This window comes from Strongylocentrotus purpuratus, unplaced genomic scaffold (genome assembly GCF_000002235.5).
Source record: "Strongylocentrotus purpuratus isolate Spur 01 unplaced genomic scaffold, Spur_5.0 spur5_scaffold_7, whole genome shotgun sequence".
NCBI lineage: Eukaryota > Metazoa > Echinodermata > Echinoidea > Camarodonta > Strongylocentrotidae > Strongylocentrotus > Strongylocentrotus purpuratus.
The window spans coordinates 7031170-7045823 of record NW_022145613.1 but is presented as its reverse complement, the minus strand read 5'-3'; the positions used below and the strand labels follow the sequence as shown (position 1 = coordinate 7045823).

Sequence of the window (14654 nt, the reverse complement as noted above, 5' to 3'; positions counted from 1 at the left end):
CACGGTATCCGTGACGGGCCGTTGGGGGGAAGGGTATGCTGAGTCCCGGAGGCTCCAAGGCGCACTACGGTTCGGCCCGCGTTCTACCACGGATGCCAGAACGTTTCCTCCCGGCCCGTCACGTTCTGATGGGGTCCCTCACGTTTCCCACGTTCTGATCAAGGTCTGACACGTTTTTCACGTTCTGTCAAGGCTTCGTACGGATGAAACGTGGACGCAGGACAGCTTTGGAGCACGTTTGTGCCGGCGGTATAAAAAGAAGGTCTCCCAAGCAATAGCAATCATGGTATTCTGAGACCTCGCGTTGTGTCAGACCGTAGTAGAACCCTACGCGCCGTAGCGTGCCGGGCGCTTAAACCGTCCCACTACGGACCACCCCCAAGTTTTGTTATGGCCTATTACGGACTGTCACGTTTTGTTACGTTCACCCCGGTTTATTACGGCCTACTAGGTTTCTCATCCGCACCGTGACTGCCGTGGCAAATTTTTTGACAGTTTAAAAATCTGACACGGTATCCACGGCAATCACGGCCTGTCACGTTTGCCCATACGGTCCCCCGCGTTGTGTCACGTCAATCCCGTTTCGTCCACGGTGGCCTGAAACGTGGTTGCCGTGGCCGCCGGGAACATAGTGTAAACGTAGCATATGCAGACAAACAACAATCGCCTCACATTATAGGTTTGTGTAATCTAAACAGAGACTGAGAGAGAGAGAGAGAGAGATAACGATGGAGTTTGATAAATTATAAGGACAGAGGGATGGATTTGGAGAGAAAGAGAATGGAATGGAAAGTTTGAGCGAAATAGCGTGACAGCTAGGAAGGGAGAAAGAGGGATACAAATCTTAAAACAAATTTTTTCAATTTTCTCAACGGTAGCTGTGGATCGAATTTTATAATGCCTATATTAACAGAAGTGAGATGATCAAAGTGTGAGCAAAGTATCCAGCACTATACATGTATGTATTGTTATGTGGGCATCAATAATCAAGTGTGAGTGAATGAAGGGGGAGGGGTCGCACCCCGTGAGCCCCCTATCCTCGGGCGCCCTGCCAAGATGGATTGATGGATTGTTCTCTTTTTTCCTTTCACGTTCCCCTAATTCATCAATGATAACATGACATATGCTTAATCATGATTATAAGTATATTCTTATAAAGCGCATTACATAGTAGTGTAGAAAGGTTGATACTTTTTAGAAAAGAAAATTACATAATCAAAACAAATTATTTCAAAGTATTTGGTCATATCAGCCCTATATATCCAGATTGTTACAACAATGAATTGGTATACTGGTAAATCATTAGGCACTGAACGCCGATAAATAAAAATCGTTTTGAAAAAGTTGATATTAAACCAACGTGCGAAATCGTATTATAGCTAAAAATGGATTTCTAAACATTGATAGTAGAACACTTGTAATATATGTATTTTTTAATTATAAAAGGATGATTACAATTTTAAGTGTGAAGTGTTCCACTTCTCCCGCGTCCCAGTTCACTCCGTGTACTCTAATTGTTATCAAAAGATTACTCATTTATTATTATCATGTCTTTTTATCAATGTTTATTTCAACTTTACAAATGAAAAGCTATGCGACTCCAGCCAGCTGCATGCCTGGGATAAAAACAAAGTTTTGCTAATCAACTGGCCATCAATCATAATTAATCATGAACATGATGTTTATTTAAGTTATCCGCGTTACCTATTATTCATTGTATCAGTTTATCACGAATAATGAGATAAATATAATTAAGTAATGAGATATAATCCTGAACTGCAACAAACATTGATGAAATAGCCATGTGCTTTTTTTCTCATGAATGTTTTATTTCCTTCGTTGTTTTGGTAAAATAGGAAACTTTGAACCTTCCAATAAAGGGCTGAGTTCAGCTGAACCGCCTATACGATCAGGTGCAGGCCGCTTTGCAGCAAGCATGAAGCTCTGTGGTCTCAAAGACTCTGACTTGTGTCCATGTGGTCAATTTCAAACTGTTGAGCATGTTCTGAATGAGTGTGCTGTAGTAGGACTCACGTATGCCCCTAACCACCACGGTGTCATATTTGAACCCGTGTCAGTATTAATAATTATAATCAATCCATGAGACCCAAGATATGCTCCACAAAATGTACATGTGTCTGATCCTTTCACTATTTTTAAATTTTCAACCACATTTTGAAGAAAGAGATGGCTCGCGTTCAACAGTAAACCTGCAACATGGTGGTTAGGCCAAAACCCTTAAACATCGGGTAGACCTACACCGGTACACCTAAGAGTAAACTACTTTCCCCAATCCTTTCTGGTCAAGAAACAAAATATTATTTTTTTAAATTTTTTTTTCTTCTGAATTCCTCTAAGCCGAATCCCTGGGATATTAAATTGGTTGGCTTACAATCCTCAACGCTTATGTCAATTCATGAGAAATGACCCATTAACAGCTGTCAGTAAACCATTATTATTATTACATGCATTATTCATTTGACATTGTAAATAGGAGTAATGTCAAAAAAGAGCCTACAAAATAAGTAACCAAATAACTTTATGGCAATAATTTCATGGACACTATAGAGCAGACCAGGAGGCCTGAGAAGGAATCGGTCAATCAAATAACCATGGCCCATAGGTTTCATTCCCACAATGACCTTCAATGTGACTCAACATTTTGCAACACTTTAGCAAACCCTTCTCAATCATAATTGCGTGTGAAATTGTGGGACCATTTTTAGCAAATAACAACCGTTAGCGTTGCTTTTTATCAGTGCTTGCCTGGTAAAACGTAATTGCCTCCTACCTTTAATCATACATTACATGTTCTGCATCTCGTCACTCCCTTATGACTTGTGTTAAAAATTAACCATATTAACTTACTTGTATCCAATCAAGTCTCCGAACAAGCTGATAAGTTATGCAGATATATTTGCGTAAAAAGACTGACCTCATTTTGGATTGGATAGATTCGATGATTAATTTACATTATTTTACCCTTATAGCCAATAGAAATCATATCGATTAGGCTCTGTTGCTACGTTATCATAGAGCTTCAAAGAATCATTAATTATAAGAGCAGAGAAATTAGCACACTCCTATCATTATTTCGAGGAGAGTTAAGATTGTTCTGAGAGTAAAACAGGATCCACAGTTTATCTATCTACAAGCGATCAGACAGCGACGTCGAAATGGCGCGAAATTCTTCAGCTATGATGTCAAGTGCCTGGCTTTGCATTTCAGTCGCTTTCCTTCTACTGCCTGAAATAGGTGAGTTGTCATGACAGCGTCTTTATATCTGGAAATTTTATTGTTCTGTGCTCAGACGTTTCTCAGATTTACGTAATTCTTTTTTTTTTAAATTTTGGCCTACATTTCATAATGAATTATGTTAACAATTGTAATTTATTTTACTTCAATAAGGTACAGTGAATCAACCGACTGGATAAATGATCAGTTTTGAACTTATTGTATAATTGCCGAATTACAAAGTGGGGGGGGGGGGGGGGGGGGGGGGGACCAACGCAAAAGGGTACTTTCTGGAGAAAAAAGGGCACCTCAAAGGGAAACCGAAAATATACAATTTTTTAGACATCGGTATATACCCCTAGATTAGTGATTACATTATCAGGGGTGATTTCAATAGTTGTTTCTCTTTATACAAGGTAATGCTATTATGCCTAGGTCACATATAAACCGGGCCCCGTACGATTTTCCCTACCCGGCGGCTTGCCGTGGATTTAGAGACCGTACGGGAACCGTCCGATTTTCATTTCTACGGCATGTGTGGTCACATATTCTGCGGCGCCCGGGAGGTGCCCGGAGAAAATTGGGCGAGTGAAATGCAAGGCGCCCGTAAGGGTGCCGGCAGGGTGCCGGCAGGGTGCCGGCAGGGTGCCGGCCGAGTGCCGGCCGGTATTCTTACGGGCTTCGTCCGATGAGCAGGTGTACCGATGGCTCCTGGAAGGTGCCCTGTCGGGGCCCTGCCGGGGCCTGGCCGGGTGCCGTGCGGTGCATTGAACTACAGAGTGAGTCAGAAAAAATGTCCCACTTTTTAAAAGTTGTATTGTTTGAAGTATGAATATTTAATCATAGGTCTCATGATATATCTTGATAGAGTTAACCTCCTAGTACATTTAGGTACCATTTTCATTTGAATCTTTGAATGCATCACTGAATATAAGGCAATCTTTACAAGACTGCCAGATCTCACTTGCGCCAAGTTACTGGGTGAGGAATAAAACAGTGCATTAAACAAAGACAGTCAGACACGCGCACACGTACACACACGCATACACGCACGCACACACACACAAATGAGCATTCTATTCCCGTCAAGGCCCACCCAAACTGTTACTTTTTGTCGGGAATTCTTCTTGTCGTACGAAAAGTTGAGTGGCCGCTGTCCTCTTGGTGCGGATGTTGTGCTTTATGATGATGATGATGATGATGATGATAATGATGATGATGATGAAGATTAAGATGATGACAATGATGATGATGATGACATGATGGTGGTAGTGAATGTGTACAAAAGGGAAAGATTTTTAGGGTTTTGCCAGCGATCTTGATGAAAATCAATGCTCAATCAGAAAAGGGGTAATTATGAAACAATTCTCACCGTGTGTGTTGTGTATGCGTGTGTGTGGGTGTGTGTGTGTGTGTGTGTGTGTGGGTGGGTGCGTGAGTGTGTGCGTGTGTGCGTGTGTGCGTGTGTTTTTGTCTGTTTGGCTAATTGGATAATTGAAAAAACTGGCTGTCTTTGTTCAAAACATTATTTTATTCCTAACCTAGCAACTTGGCGCAAGTGAGATCTGGCAGTCTTGGAAAGATTGTCTGATATTCGGTCATGCATGCAGAGATTAAAATGAAAATGGTACCTAAATGTACCGGGAGGATAACTCTATCAAGACATATCATGAAACTCATGATTAACTCTTCATACTTCAAACAATACAACTTTTAAAAAGTGGGACATTTTTTCTGACTCACTCTGTATGTGTCCTCTGGTATCCGCACCTCCTGTATTTAAAACTGCGTTGTACATTTCGAGATGCCGCCGTGAGGGACCCGCACGGGCAATATTCATTGTAAATGGCCCCCGGACGGCAGACGCCTGTTGTTGTGCATATCACCCAGGGCTCTTGAGGGGCCCGTGAGGGCGCCGTAGGGTACACGTAAGGAACCCTTGAGCACCGCAAGGAGCCCGTAAAGATTATTCATGAAAATTGACCCCCGAAATCGTGAGGGGCCCGTTCGGGCACCGTACGGAACCCGCATGGGACCCGTAAGGTGCCCTACTGGCCCTTTACGGGCTTTCTACGGCTTAACGGTCAGATAAAAACGCCAGGAGAATTGGGAGCAGCCAACTCAGCACGACGGCGCCCGTACGGTTAAAAATACTGTCCCGGCGCCCGTACGAACTTTACGGCAACCGGCCGGACACCGGCCGAAAATTCCCAAAATGTCTGTTTTTACTCGCCGTACGGGCCCCGGAGTGTATATGTGAAAGCCCCATTAAGCATCATACTCTGCAGTTGGCTGTGATAGTCTGAATATTCATTTGCAAGCGTTGCGAGCGAGTAAAAATTGAAGATTTGTGAGGTCGCAGTCCAAAAAATTACATCTTATAAAGCAGAAAAACCCCAATCTTAATGGGGTTATTACACTTTTTCATAACGGAAGACTAACAAGATTTTTGATAAGGAACATAATTATACCATATATAAATGTGAGCGAGCGTAGCGAGCGTGCTATGGGGGAAAGTGCTTTAAATTAGGGGCACGTTTACTGATGAGAGGAAAAGGTGACACTTATCAATAGGGATTAGACACTTATTAGAAAAGAAAGGTAGCACGTGTCAAATTATTAAGGGTAATTAACACAATTGAAAATGGGGCACTACTACACCTTAAAAAGGGCACTCACCAGGGATGACAAAAGGCATTAATGCGAATGGAAAAATGGACATTTGTCATAAAAAGTAAAAAGGGGCTAGGTTTGATTCAAATGATTTTATTTCTCATGCAAAACATAATACAAGAATATTTATATCACAACAAATATGCAATGAAAAATATTAGAGAGTAAAAGGGACACGTATCATTGAAAAAGGGGAAATTAGCAGAGGTGAAAAGGGACACTAATCGCACCTGAGAAGGGACACTGACCAGATATGAAAAGGGGCACTTATAAGAATGAAAAAGGGGCACTTATAATAAAGGAAAATGTGCATTTATTGAATGAAAAGGGGCACCGATCACATTTGAATAGGGGCACTTATCAGAGAAGAAAAGGAGTAGTTATAAAAAGGAGAAGGGGCACTCTGTTTTAATGAAAAGCGCATTTATTAGAAAGGTAAAGGGGCACTTGTCAAAGTAAAACGAGCATCTCTCATATTTGAATAGGGGCAATTATCGGACGTGAAAGAAGCACTAGTCTTATCTGAAATGAAAAGGAGCAACTTCTTTTTACCTGAAAGGGGTCATTCACCAGAGCTGAAAAGAGGCATTTATGAAAAGGAGAAGGGGATCTTTGTTTTAATGGGGGAACTAACCATCAGGAAAAGGGGCACCTCTCAAATGTTAATAAGGCAATTATCAGAGGTGAAGGGGGCACTTATTACAAGTGAAAAGGCGCACGTATCGTACCTGAAAAGAGGCACTTACTAGACATTAAAAGAGGCACACAGCATGAGTAGTAAACACAGCCGTGGAAAAATGTAAGCAACACAAGTTCGTATATAGTCGTACGATGAGCGATTGAAACAACGAAGTCTGACGGATCTTTGGTCGAAGAGCACACCTGTCAGCACTGGCGTACTGGTAGGGGGCTAGGGGGAGGGGGGGGGGGGGCGCCATCCCCCAAATAAAATTGAACCATGACATATTTTCAATTCCATATACAAGTGATGTATAAATGTTCGTGATATCACATGATTTTCAACAAAATGCGTTTTTCTCCATTTCTGTTGCAAACTGACACATTCCCGAAGCCAGGAAGAGCATATGTTTTTTTTATAATCACTAAGGGGCCTTATAGTGGCCACTAACAGTAACACTTGTATAAAAAAACACACTCATTCACAGTGTGAACACACAGTTCACACTGTGAACGGAGCCTTTTCACAGTGTGGACACTGTCACAATGTGGTAAACCACACAGTATTCACATTGTAAAATTCGATTTCACAGTGTGAATGTACCTGCTCACAGTGTGAAAATGATTTCACAGTGTGACCAAACTGTGATAAATAGATTTTCACAGTGTGAATACCTTACGACATACATTTCACGGTGTGAACAGTAAATTTCTCAGTGTGGCCACTCTGTGAAAAATACTTCACATTGTGAAAAAATAGAATTCACAGTATGGCCGCTGGAATACTAGTGTTTTGGATCGAGGCCAATCAAGTTTCCGTGATAACAGACGAATATGTACAACTACATGTTGACGGATGAGAACATAATTGGAATGGCGGACATGGCCTGGTGAAGTTTCCCAACGGCTAGGATAGCTATCAGGCGAGGGTGTTGCCGGGGCTGCTGCCGGGCTGTCATTGAATGGTGAGTATCATCTTTGTTATAAGTACTTCGCTCAGGGAAACGCTATGAAGACACTTTTTCAAACATTTTTGGACATTATAATTGAGCATGTTAAACACACAAACTGTTAAGTAGTGTATATCGGCCCCTAGGTCTAGAAATAAATCAGGTAAGAAATAAATGTTGGTACAATTTATTTCATGTTTTCTGTCGGCAAAAAAAAAACAGTCGGACGAAAATGCATAAACATAATATATAGTCTAGGCCTACATGTAGGTCACTAGAAATGACATATATACAATAATAATGTCTAAAAATGTATGAAAATGTGTCTTCCTAGCGTTTCCTTGAGCTAGGAGTAGTATGAATAATGTTTGGTCGTGAACTGTGTCGTACTACTACTTTTAGACTCGATCTGCGTAGAAGTACGAAGTGTGGCGTACGGAGTTCGTCAAATTTAGGCTGGATATGTTTGATTATTTTATTAAAATCTGTTAACGTGCTTTTCTTTTCAGTAATTCTTGACATTTCTTTTCTGTTCCACAGTTCCATACATGAGGTTCTCGGACATACTTGACCCAAGTACAGCTGGGAATACTGGAGCTACACCAGCAATCCTGGTCACGTGCTGTTCTTGCACTCATTGGTATGCTCTTTACCTATGAGCAGATGGCAGACAGCATAGTTTCAGCATTTAGATTAAAGGAGGAGAATAAGGGAAGCAGTTGCTTGACCAAGACAAGGTGGATGCCATCATTGGTGTGGCATTTTACTATAACATATACTGACAGTGCCCCTTGGCTCATAATACTAACAATGCTATTGGGAAATTGTTTTTGATTAGAAAAGCATAATAAATTGCTGAATGTATGTCGTTTTGAAAGTTTTCTTTTTAAATTTAGTTGATTTCAGACTTTGACTAATTATATGTAGACCAAAATATGAAACTATAATATATGGGGGGGGGGGGGGTTAGGGGGTTGAACCCCCCCCCCCCCCCCCTTTGGTATTTTTATGTATGTAAACCCCCCTAAAAAAAAAAAAAAAACCCCCTCCCCCCTTTTGTTTTTGTTTTTGTTTTTGTTTTAATTATAAAAAAATAAAATAAAAAAAATTATGCACATGGCTAACCTAAAAAAGGTGACCTTACCCCCACCCCCCCCCCAACGAAGAAAAATGTCAAATTTTCAAATTTCAAGACCAAAAAAAAAAAAAAAAAAAAAGTGTCCTCTTACCTCCCCCCCCCCCCCCCCCGCTTATTCAGCGGCTGACTTAGTTCTTGCGATTTTTTTTGGTCTCCAAAAAAAAAAAAAAAAGTGTCCGCTTACCCCCCCCCCCCCCCCCCCCCCCCCCCCCCCCACCCCCACCCCCCGCCACTGAGCGACTTTTCGGCCGGCGCGATTTTCAAATTTTCGGGAGCAAAAAAATAAAGCTGAGTCGTTGCGAAATTTTGGGCCCGATTTAAACCCCCCCCCCCCCCCCTCCCCTTGAAAAAATCCTGCGTACGCCCCTGACCTCAAGAGCAACCTGAATTGGACAGATCACATAAAGACAACAACAAAGAAAGTCAGCTCTGTCAGTGCATTTTTGCTGCGGAACATTAGGCCTTGCCCAAGAGGGACGAAAGCATTGTGCTACTTGGCTCTTGTTTGCCCAATCCTGGAGTATGCGTGCGTGCACAGTGCGGGATCCTCACACCCAGGACAACATACACAGGCTGGAAATGGTACAGCTCCGCAACGCCCAGTTTATCACTGGAGATCACCATCATACCAGCAGCATCGCACCAATGCTGCAACATCTCAAATGGCCATCTCTCCGAGAACGCAGGGCACGGTTTAAGATGGTGATAGTGTACGGAACTGTCAACCTGCACTCAGAGTTTCTCAAAATGTACCTTCTATCGGTGTTAACATCCTACCATGGTCATACCCAGTAATTCCAAATACAATTTACAATGACTCTCGTATACCAGAAGTCATTCTTCCCCGATTCCATCATGCTTTGGAACTTGCTACCTGCTGGATTTGTCAACTGTACTTTCGCTAAAGCTTTTAAGCAAGAGGTACAAAATTTCCATCTCCGTTAGAAGGGGAAGAAGGATTTTTAACTGCTCATAGAATATTATAGAAAGTTTTAAATTCGCACTGTATATTCGCGACACCAGACCTGACGTACGTGATACACCATACGGTGGACTGGAGTGATATCTCAAGATCTGGGGGATGATAATTCGGGCTTTAACAAATTGTGTGATAGTGGAGGTATTATTTTTGACTGCACAGTCGGAAGTTCCATCTAGTTATAATATCCTAACATCAGTATATTATCGCTAGAACAAAAAATCATAAGTTACTTATGTAGTTTAGGAAGTACATATATTTTTGTATGCCATTCTGCTTTTTTCTGTGCCACCGTATATAGAGTGTATGGTTATTTATTTGTAAAAAGATGAGCAAAATCTGTTTTTTTTCTCATCTTCAGGTATTTATTAGTATTAGTTGTAGAAATTTATGTAGCCATAACAGTAAAACGTGTCTGCCTAAAATAGATTTGTTTTCAACTTTTTTTCAAGATGTATTGACAGAGATATTTTGAAACTTTTTATCATTTTAATAGGTTTATGAAGAACCTGTATGTGCCAAAGATTTTCTGATACATTGCAATTGCCAAAGTTACATGTCATGTGTGGATATTCTATACTTGGAAAATGTGACTAGCCATACTAATGTATCTTCATAAATTTAATATACCTACAGAAATGTTTAAGAGATATTGCCAGAGATGCTCTAAAACTATTTTTATTACTGACGTAACATGCTAATGTGCTTTTATTATGTTTTACGAGTGTCAGTACGAGTTCAGGGAAATATTGATGATATGTGCAATTTTTGCCGTCACTGTAATTTATTCCTCGATGTTATACAGTGGAACCTCTATAACTCTATTTCACAAGTCCACGTTTTTCTGTAATTCATTGTTTTAAACCCTTGTACAATAAGATATCTGATATAAAGAGGTCAATTTAGTGGACACCAATGTGCTCATTATAATGAGGTTTCACTGTAGATAGCAAGTTCTGTTTTCAGAAGTATCTCTACTATCTAATTTAAACTGTTTGGATTCATTTGTCTTTGTTTTCATTCTGGTTCACATCATGTTGGCATTCACAGAGTAAAATTTGTTTATCTGTAAGTATAGTATTACTGCAATCTTTGTATACCTAAGAGGTATATGTTCATAAGTCCTTTTAGCGAAAAGTACATCAATATAAGCTTTTGAAATACATTTTAAGTTACCTCATAAAGGCTATAACATGTATATGTTTAAGATTACTGTATTATTTTCAGATGTTTCGGGGGTATATTTCTATTTAAGTTGAGTTTATAAGTGAGACATTGATTATAAACCTTTTCTCCTTCGTATTTATACGTACTAAGCTCTACATGACTACATTTTCATAGTTTGAAATATTTCACACAGAATTCAAAAACTAAACTTGTATCACAGTGTGGTGGGCGTTTCACAGTGTGGTAATCTCATACAATATAATGTGTCACAATGTAACGTAGTGGGCGTTTCACAGTGTGTTTGGTGTTTCACAGTGTGGTGGGCATTTCACTGTGTGAGTGTTCACAATATTAAATTGGGGCGTTTTCACATTGTGGTTGCTTCGTTTTACAGTGTGGTTCACAGTGTGGATATCTACACTGAAACGACGCGACCACAATGTGAAAATACCCCAATGTAACATTGTGGGCGTTTCACAGTGTGTTTGCTGTTTCAAAGTGTGCTGGGCATTTCACTGTGTGAGTGTTTACAATGTTAAATTGGGGCGTTTCACATTGTGGTCGCTTCGTTTCACAGTTGGGTTCACAGTATGAAACGACGCGACCACAATGTGAAAACGCCCCAATTTAACATTGTGGGCGTTACACAGTGTGGTGGGCATTTCACTGTGTGAGTGTTCACAATGTTAAATTGGGGCGTTTTCACAGTGTGATTCACACTGTGTTTCACACTGTGAATGAGTGTTGTGGTCTGGTCTGGTCGCGACCACAATGTGAAAACGCCCCAATTTAACATTGTGGCGCACACTGTGATTCACACTGTGAATGAGTGTGAATGAGTCTGAATAAGTGTTGTGGTCGCGTCGTTTCACAGTGTGGATAACTACAGATTCACAGTGTGGTCACATTGTGAACTTGTGGTTATCCACACTGTGAATCGCACTGTGGAACGACGCGACCACGATGTGAAAACGCCCCAATTTAACATTGTGGCGCACACTGTGATTCACACTGTGAATGAGTGTGAATGAGTCTGAATAAGTGTTGTGGTCGCGTCGTTTCACAGTGTGGATAACTACAGATTCAAAGTGTGGTCACATTGTGAACTTGTGGTTATCCATACTGTGAATCACACTGTGGAACGACGAGACCACAATGTGAAAACGCCCCAATTTTACATTGTGGCGCACACTGTGAATGAGTGTGTTCTTTCCAGCAGGGAAGGCCAACTTGTAAATGCAGTTAATATAATGAGCCATTAGTCTCAAATATATCTTGAGTCATAAAACGACTGTAGATGTAAAATTAGTCTGTTTTGTTACGGTATACGTATTTCCGATATGCACCGATTTTAACTTAGCAGTTATGTACGAATCTCCCATTTTAAATTGAAGCACATTTCCAATGATTTTGTCACCGTCCATTAGGTATTCTACCAAACTATGTACGTCTATTTATTGACCTATTGCTTCCAATACCTTTTATGTATATATATATATATATATATATATAGGCGTGAAGAAAATGGTCTAGGAACGTGAGACGTAGCTGTACTTTACAAGTTTATTACTAGACCATTTTCTTCACGCCTACATATTCTGGAACACCCGTTGTCATGTCAGAGTTGAGAATTATCGCACTGTTATATATATATATATATATATATAAGTTTTAAATTTACATACGATATGATTTTCAATACCTGTTTCATAACGTTCATCATTTCCCGACATTTTGCGTATACGATGAATTTTATATTTTCATAATCATGATGCCCTCATATTTCTTGATGTGTACGATCTACAATGAAGTCCCTTCCCTAGCATGCTAGGTAGTGTCGAAAGGTTTTCACAGGTAACAAAAGCAGAAATAGAAATTGTGCCTCTTGTTAATATTTGTTTTTTCGTTTCCGTCAACTATCGTGTTCAATGTAGAAAGTAATATTATTTTAAGCCCGTCTCAATGAAATCATATATTACTTTTAAATATCAAAATGATTAAAAAATGTAATGTTATCTTTCATGGAATCCCCTGAGGTGAGAAAATAATTGATTTTATTGTAAAGAGAGCGAAATATGGAGACAAATTGAACAATTTTTTATTCCTGATAGTTTGTATATTTTGTTGTTATTTCTTGATCATCACTAGATGGTGGAGACCCGACTCCATGCGGGAAAGTCATCCTTCTGGACGCGGACCAACCCACTGCCCAAATCACAGACGAGCGTTACCGTCTCGGAGGGACTGAAGACGATGCCACAAACGAATGCCTTTGGTATTTCCGCGGTCCACCCGGTACGACCATTCGACTGGACATAGTGGCTTTGGAGCCCATGACTGAACCCTTCATTGTCTATGACGGACTCGGGATCGAAACTGATAATGACCAAGGCATCCAACTCGGTGGACGTCATGGGAACAGTTTCGTATCAAGTGGTCGTGGACTCACGTGTAAACTACCCACAACATTAGACGACATCTACCAAGAGACTTCGGTGACCATGCAAGCAACTCTACAAGGTACTAAACTGTGGGTCATATTGCTTACAATGTGTTTATAAAGGGATGGTTGAAATCCTAATCCTAATAAAAAATAATAATAATAACAGAATAATATAATTTTGTTGGGGTTTATTCGGTATTTGTCGTATTTGGAAGTGTCGTAGTAGAGTGGTTTGGCAAAGTATTTTTGCAAGACATTAATCTACATTTGCCACTCAATACCCAAGAGAGAAATGGGGACCCGGTAGTATGACAAACGCATTCGTGTTAGTAATTGCCTATGCCCTCACAGTGACCATATGGTAGGAATACTCCCCAGGGAGTGGGGATGGTGCACATTGTGCGGGAATGAATCCGACGACAGGGGTAATAATATCTGTAAAGCGCTTAAAGGTTGTATTCCGTATTAAGCCATAATAAAGACGCTCACGATGCTAAGCAAACCACAATGACTTTGCATCCTACTGGGTAGGGCTATCCGTTAACATCTGGGTGATGAGAAGCAATGTAGACGAAATACCTTGCTTAAGGATATGACTGCCGTGCCGAGGATCAAACCAACGACTTTTGCATCTCCTGTCAAGTATTTTTACTCGACTATACAGTGCGTCCCAGAAAAAACGAAACCGAGAATTATCGATGTTTTATCATAACCTGATGACATTTATAATTAATAAATGACACATATTTGGAAAGCTTATATCCTCCTCTTTCATTTTGATGCAACTTATATGATGCATATTACACGCATGAGTGATTAAAATGAATTTCAAGAGAGGAAACCAAAAAGTCATTTGGCGAACGGTATCTGAATTTCAAAGAGAAAATCACATTTCTAAAAAGTTGAGTTTCTGTCTTTTCATATGACACCTCAATTAGTAAAAATGAGTAAAGAATGACAAATTTCTGTTTGTTTAAAGTAGTGCATGCATTTCCATAATTTTATTAAACGAATGCGTTTTCACTGGCTTTCAGCCGTAGCAACAAACGGAATTAACAAAAGACTTAACTCCGTTTCGTTGACAATCAGCCTTCGACGAAAGACTTCATGCATGGCTGTTTGTCGACGAAACGGATATAAGTCTTTTGTCAATTCAGCTTCAGCTACCTTTAATTTGTCAATATAATGTGGATCCAACAAGGTTGCGTGTAGCACACTGCACCGCATTGATCTCTTTGTAATGCAATAACGACGATCATCTGAATTATTTTGATTGCCGACTGACTTAGACATCTGATTAAATTCATAATATTATGAATTAGGTTTTCCCAAGGGCCCCGTCTTATAAAGAGTTGCGATCGATCTAAATCAATCGCAAGTTTAATCGCAACT

The 14654-nt window shown here is 40.3% G+C and overlaps 1 protein-coding gene across 1 annotated transcript; it reads left to right on the top strand.

Annotated features, from left to right (window-relative positions):
* The first annotated feature begins 3160 nt into the window (after positions 1 to 3160).
* On the top strand, positions 3161 to 13380 carry LOC115919786. Its single transcript, XM_030973979.1, has 2 exons — positions 3161 to 3255; positions 12968 to 13380. Exons 1-2 carry the CDS (start codon positions 3177 to 3179, stop codon positions 13378 to 13380), a joined length of 492 nt encoding a protein of 163 aa, XP_030829839.1. The 5' UTR covers positions 3161 to 3176.
* Positions 13381 to 14654: the final 1274 nt, after the last annotated feature.

Excerpts from the sequence above, each read along its gene's own strand:
- LOC115919786 (XM_030973979.1), top strand. The coding sequence starts at position 3,177 with ATGGCGCGAAATTCTTCAGCTATGATGTCAAGTGCCTGGCTTTGCATT. Across the intron at positions 3,256-12,967 it reads CCTTCTACTGCCTGAAATAG|ATGGTGGAGACCCGACTCCA; the intron begins GTGAGTTGTCAT and ends GATCATCACTAG.